General features: G+C 41.7%; 2 protein-coding genes across 2 annotated transcripts; both read right to left on the bottom strand.

Moving 5' to 3' along the window:
• Positions 1-1,154: 1,154 nt before the first annotated feature.
• On the bottom strand, positions 1,155-2,450 carry LOC137280989 (glycoprotein 3-alpha-L-fucosyltransferase A-like). Its single transcript, XM_067812159.1, has 2 exons — positions 2,342-2,450; positions 1,155-2,239 (listed from the first exon to the last, which is right to left on the bottom strand). The coding sequence occupies exons 1-2, from the start codon at positions 2,448-2,450 to the stop codon at positions 1,155-1,157; spliced, it is 1,194 nt and encodes a 397-aa protein (XP_067668260.1).
• Positions 2,451-3,859: 1,409 nt separating this feature from the next.
• On the bottom strand, positions 3,860-5,155 carry LOC137280988 (glycoprotein 3-alpha-L-fucosyltransferase A-like). Its single transcript, XM_067812158.1, has 2 exons — positions 5,047-5,155; positions 3,860-4,944 (listed from the first exon to the last, which is right to left on the bottom strand). Exons 1-2 carry the CDS (start codon positions 5,153-5,155, stop codon positions 3,860-3,862), a joined length of 1,194 nt encoding a protein of 397 aa, XP_067668259.1.
• Between the last annotated feature and the right edge of the window lie 1,461 nt (positions 5,156-6,616).

The raw sequence follows: 6,616 nt of genomic DNA, 5'->3' as shown, positions 1-6,616 counted from the left end.
CTGTTAAAATGAAAGGAATAAAAATTAGTTTACCTCTTTGTATCTACCTTACAGTCGTAGGCATAACTGATTTCGTATTATATCTTGTACACCTTCATTAACAAAATACACCGTCTGAAATAACCGCAATATGTAGGCAGGTCTCGGGGTAGAATAGGCCTTCAGCAACCCATGCTTGCCATAAAAGGCGACTATGCTTGTCGTAAGAGGCGACTAACGGGATCGGGTGGTCAGGCTAGCTGACTTGGTTGACACGTCATCGGTTCCTAATTGCGCAGATTGATGCTCATGTAGTTGATCACTGGATTGTCTGATCCAGACTTGATTATCAACAGACCGCTGCCATATAGCTGGAATACTGCTGAGGGCGGCGTAAAACGACTCACTCACTCACTTTGTTTACGTGAATCGCAGACCATGAGTGTGACCTACTCCATGTTGTCTCTCGCATCGACAAAGTAAATTAAGCGAAATGATTCTGCAAACTGCTACAACAAATGAATAAAAACAAAATAACATATTGAAATAAAAACCGATTTAGCCAATATAATAACAGTAATAGCTCCAGTATCAGAGGAATGTATCCATATAAAGTCCAAATATCGGGAATCAGATCGATGCTCATGTAGTTGATCACTGGATTGTCTGATTACCATCCACCCGCAGATGACAAAAAAACTCGTTCCATGCCATGTGTCTTATCTGTAACGCTTACATCTAAACCTCATGATAGTCTTTTTCTTCATCTAAATTGTAATTTTGCTTCGGGTTTTCCACATCGGGCGGTCTGTTGAATTGGTTGACACATGCTACCCTATCCCATCTGTGTATAAGGATGCCAATCATTGGATTGTCTGGACGGAGGAAATATTAGTTACAAAGGGAGGAGGGAAATTGTCAATGAAGCCTTGGGGAAATAATAAATGTTTAATTTACATTTGTAGAACGGATCATTGACGTCGCCTTTTGGATCGGTTCCTACATAATTAGGCAGCTAGCCTGTACTGACGATCAACGTACGTCACCAAGTGAACGATGTGGGCAGAGCTACTCTTTTCACAAATAAGATATTGTTCTGAAATCGGTGCGTCCCAAGAAATACGTGAGAACAACCACTGTCGTTGTATCTAGTAACACGTTTCTTACAATACCAATCAATACGACAGATCTTTGGGATGTTCGAGGCATTTTCCAGTCTTAAGCCACTGTTTCATATCTGCGTAATGCTTCCTCGTAATATTTCCATGTAGCTTGGCACATAACTGACACCTCCAATCCAACTCCGTACTTTCTGATTTAATGTATTCATACTTGTGTTTCTTTGCAAGAATAACCCCCATCGCTGTCTCATTGCTCTCCAAGTATTTGATATACTTCGCCAAACTCTTTGGACTGTCAAATGATGCCGTGTTGATGAAGGTTCCTTCTGGCAGAAGACGTGCATAGTCAGCGCCTCCACGAACGATGGGAATAGCTGAAGTCATGAACGTGTTGTAGAACTTTTCTGTGATGTAGTCTCTACAGAGGGAGTTTTCAAACGAAAGATAAAACCTGTACGTCGTGTTTAACATACTAAGGCACCCGAAGGACCTTTCTTTCGGGCAATCAAAGCTCTGGTTATATCTGCAGGCGCCATAAATGTCGACATCAATATGTTTCCGCAGTTCTTTAACATACAATTCCCTCTTTGACGGAGTATCACAGTTACTAACAAACCAAGCTATTGATCGGCTTTTTCTTCTTAGAACATCACTTATATTCACATTGCCTCCTGTATACAAGATCCTATTATAAGGAAAGGGTATATCTGAATCCAAGCGGTACGTCAGTGTCCAGTTAAAACGTCCATTCCAGTCGGAACGGAAAACTGTGTTTGAATGATAGTGAACAGGTGATTCCCATCCATACATTATCCACACCTGATCTACGTTATTGTTTGGGTATTTTGAAGCAGGCAAATTCACACCGTGGACAACCACAGCATCAGCAGATGATATGAGTTCCTCGTTTGTACTTATTTCACACGAACGAACGCTACAGTGGTCGAATGTTTTTACAGTCTCGTACCAAGGAGGGACGTTCATCCACACAATTCGTTTTAATATATCCTTCGGTGAACCTGCAGAGGTAATGTTCACTCTCTCTCTATGAAGCACAAGGGGATGCACTTGGGAGATTTCCAAGAGGGATACCTCTCTTACGTTAGCTTCAACATGTTTTAATGTTCCGAATGACGTTCCTGGTGACGTAATGTTTGCACTCTTTCTATGAAGCACGAGGGGATGCTTTTGGGCGACTTCCAAAAGGGATACTTCTTTCACGTTAGATGTTGACATGAAACCTTCCATAATAAATCCACCCAATGATGCATTCATTATCGAATAGAAAGCTACAGCAATGACTGTTGTCCCCAGGCAAAAGCTGAAACATCCTTTGTAACTGCAGTCCATTATGGCTGAAACTGAAACAGAAAACCATCCATTTAGTCAGGAAGTCTTAAGCTACACCAGTTCCTATACGGAACAAGTATACATTGGCAGCTGTCAAAACCGGCATCTGTCCATTCCGGTAAGTTGTCAACACCGGCAAAACATCTCTGCCCCATCTGTGGCTTTTACATTTATCATCAGCTCTACAATCCGGCGCGTCGTCTAAAATGGATTATTACTTCAGTCCCGACGGGTGCCGGTTTAGACAGCGTCCACTGTATATTGATGCCAACTTCTGCATTTAGAAACGGCATGACGTTTCGATACAGATTCGTTTTCAAGCGTGAATTCATTCTCTTTCTCGGGAGTTAAAGACGTTGTTCTATCTACTTCCAACTTCCAAAGACCTGTGAATGTCCGGGATAGAATAGGCCTTCAACAACCCATGCTTGCCTTCGAAGGCGACTATGCTTGTCGTAAGAGGTGACTAACAGGACCGGGTGGTCAGGCTCGCAGTTTCGGTTGACACATGTCATCGGTTCCTAATTGCGCAGATTGATGCTCATGTAGTTGATCACTGGATTGTCTGATCCAGACTTGATTATTAACAGACCGCTGCCATATAGCTGGAATACTGCTGAGGGCGGCGTAAAACGACTCACTCACTCACTTTGTTTACATGAATCGCAGACCATGAGTGTGACCTACTCCATGTTGTCTCTCGCATCGACAAAGTAAATTAAGCGAAATGATTCTGCAAACTGCTACAACAAATGAATAAAAACAAAATAACATATTGAAATAAAAACCGATTTAGCCAATATAATAACAGTAATAGCTCCAGTATCAGAGGAATGTATCCATATAAAGTCCAAATATCGGGAATCAGATCGATGCTCATGTAGTTGATCACTGGATTGTCTGATTACCATCCACCCGCAGATGACAAAAAAACTCGTTCCATGCCATGTGTCTTATCTGTAACGCTTACATCTAAACCTCATGATAGTCTTTTTCTTCATCTAAATTGTAATTTTGCTTCGGGTTTTCCACATCGGGCGGTCTGTTGAATTGGTTGACACATGCTACCCTATCCCATCTGTGTATAAGGATGCCAATCATTGGATTGTCTGGACGGAGGAAATATTAGTTACAAAGGGAGGAGGGAAATTGTCAATGAAGCCTTGGGGAAATAATAAATGTTTAATTTACATTTGTAGAACGGATCATTGACGTCGCCTTTTGGATCGGTTCCTACATAATCAGGCAGCTAGCCTGTACTGACGATCAACGTACGTCACCAAGTGAACGATGTGGGCAGAGCTACTCTTTTCACAAATAAGATATTGTTCTGAAATTGGTGCGTCCCAAGAAATACGTGAGAACAACCACTGTCGTTGTATCTAGTAACACGTTTCTTACAATACCAATCAATACGACAGATCTTTGGGATGTTCGAGGCATTTTCCAGTCTTAAGCCACTGTTTCATATCTGCGTAATGCTTCCTCGTAATATTTCCATGTAGCTTGGCACATAACTGACACCTCCAATCCAACTCCGTACTTTCTGATTTAATGTATTCATACTTGTGTTTCTTTGCAAGAATAACCCCCATCGCTGTCTCATTGCTCTCCAAGTATTTGATATACTTCGCCAAACTCTTGGGACTGTCAAATGATGCCGTGTTGATGAAGGTTCCTTCTGGCAGAAGACGTGCATAGTCAGCGCCTCCACGAACGATGGGAATAGCTGAAGTCATGAACGTGTTGTAGAACTTTTCTGTGATGTAGTCTCTACAGAGGGAGTTTTCAAACGAAAGATAAAACCTGTACGTCGTGTTTAACATACTAAGGCACCCGAAGGACCTTTCTTTCGGGCAATCAAAGCTCTGGTTATATCTGCAGGCGCCATAAATGTCGACATCAATATATTTCCGCAGTTCTTTAACATACAATTCCCTCTTTGACGGTGTATCACAGTTACTAACAAACCAAGCTATTGATCGGCTTTTTCTTCTTAGAACATCACTTATATTCACATTGCCTCCTGTATACAAGATCCTATTATAAGGAAAGGGTATATCTGAATCCAAGCGGTACGTCAGTGTCCAGTTAAAACGTCCATTCCAGTCGGAACGGAAAACTGTGTTTGAATGATAGTGAACAGGTGATTCCCATCCATACATTATCCACACCTGATCTACGTTATTGTTTGGGTATTTTGAAGCAGGCAAATTCACACCGTGGACAACCACAGCATCAGCAGATGATATGAGTTCCTCGTTTGTACTTATTTCACACGAACGAACGCTACAGTGGTCGAATGTTTTTACAGTCTCGTACCAAGGAGGGACGTTCATCCACACAATTCGTTTTAATATATCCTTCGGTGAACCTGCAGAGGTAATGTTCACTCTCTCTCTATGAAGCACAAGGGGATGCACTTGGGAGATTTCCAAGAGGGATACCTCTCTTACGTTAGCTTCAACATGTTTTAATGTTCCGAATGACGTTCCTGGTGACGTAATGTTTGCACTCTTTCTATGAAGCACGAGGGGATGCTTTTGGGCGACTTCCAAAAGGGATACTTCTTTCACGTTAGATGTTGACATGAAACCTTCCATAATAAATCCACCTAATGATGCATTCATTATCGAATAGAAAGCTACAGCAATGACTGTTGTCCCCAGGCAAAAGCTGAAACATCCTTTGTAACTGCAGTCCATTATGGCTGAAACTGAAACAGAAAACCATCCATTTAGTCAGGAAGTCTTAAGCTACACCAGTTCCTATACGGAACAAGTATACATTGGCAGCTGTCAAAACCGGCATCTGTCCATTCCGGTAAGTTGTCAACACCGGCAAAACATCTCTGCCCCATCTGTGGCTTTTACATTTATCATCAGCTCTACAATCCGGCGCGTCGTCTAAAATGGATTATTACTTCAGTCCCGACGGGTGCCGGTTTAGACAGCGTCCACTGTATATTGATGCCAACTTCTGCATTTAGAAACGGCATGACGTTTCGATACAGATTCGTTTTCAAGCGTGAATTCATTCTCTTTCTCGGGAGTTAAAGACGTTGTTCTATCTACTTCCAACTTCCAAAGACCTGTGAATGTCCGGGATAGAATAGGCCTTCAACAACCCATGCTTGCCTTCGAAGGCGACTATGCTTGTCGTAAGAGGTGACTAACAGGACCGAGTGGTCAGGCTCGCAGTTTCGGTTGACACATGTCATCGGTTCCTAATTGCGCATATCGATGCTCATGTTGTTGACCACTGGATTGTCTGGTCCAGACTTGATTTTTTTACAGACCGCCGCCATATGACTGGAATATGGCTGTGTGCGGCGTAAACCTCAACTCACTTACTCACTCACACCAACTTCTAAAGCTGCCACTCAATGAAGTTATATATTAAATTCTTTTCATTATTTAATGCTTGTACGTGATTCTTCGGGAAACCCTTTCACGCTTACACCTCCGACCCATCACACGCCAATCAAGTACAATATCTGTCTCTACAAGGACAGTAAATATTCTAGTGACATTTACCGGATGTTACGTGTGTGAAGAGGTGATTTAGCAATATGACTCAACCCATTCTGGGATACATCTCAACAGGACATTGTTCACTATCAGCTTGGTCCCCTGCTGTGCATCCCTTGTGATGAAAGCATCACGGTCAAGCATGTCTTGTTTCACTGTGTTGAATATACCATAACAAGGGATAAGAAGTGCTATTTCAAAACCCGAACTGTGAAGGATCTTTTGTAACAATGTCACTCTTCATTTAATTATTGCATTTTTAAAAGAATTAGATTTGTTAAATGATTTGTAAATAGCTACATATTATCTGACTGACGTTTGAATTAGTAACTGAGGGGGTTAAAGTATCGTAAAAATTATTAAGCTCCTTAGAGGATATGTAAGTCCCAAAGGTTTCAAAGCTAAATTTAAGCTTAACAGATTTTTAAAACGTAGTATTTTTGTTCTTTCAGTGGTTTGCTTAATATATCCTACCATTGCCAGAGGCTGAAGGGATGATGTAAATCCAGCTGGGGTAAATGCAGGTGGCAAACGTATTGTTAGTCCCTATGGTTCCTCGTGTGGTCATCTGCCTTCAGTTGGAGATGAATAACCCGTGTTTTATATCACTTTGTCCAAATAGTGCTCTTAGTTTTA

This window comes from Haliotis asinina, chromosome 4 (genome assembly GCF_037392515.1).
Source record: "Haliotis asinina isolate JCU_RB_2024 chromosome 4, JCU_Hal_asi_v2, whole genome shotgun sequence".
In the NCBI taxonomy this organism is placed as follows: Eukaryota; Metazoa; Mollusca; class Gastropoda; order Lepetellida; family Haliotidae; genus Haliotis; species Haliotis asinina.
This window is presented reverse-complemented; position numbering and strand designations above follow the sequence as displayed.

Coding starts and splice junctions, on each gene's coding strand:
- LOC137280989 (XM_067812159.1), bottom strand. CDS start 2,450: ATGGACTGCAGTTACAAAGGATGTTTCAGCTTTTGCCTGGGGACAACA. Junction 2,240..2,341: donor GGGTGGATTTATTATGGAAG/GTTTCATGTCAA, acceptor TTACGTCACCAG/GAACGTCATTCGGAACATTA.
- LOC137280988 (XM_067812158.1), bottom strand. CDS start 5,155: ATGGACTGCAGTTACAAAGGATGTTTCAGCTTTTGCCTGGGGACAACA. Junction 4,945..5,046: donor AGGTGGATTTATTATGGAAG/GTTTCATGTCAA, acceptor TTACGTCACCAG/GAACGTCATTCGGAACATTA.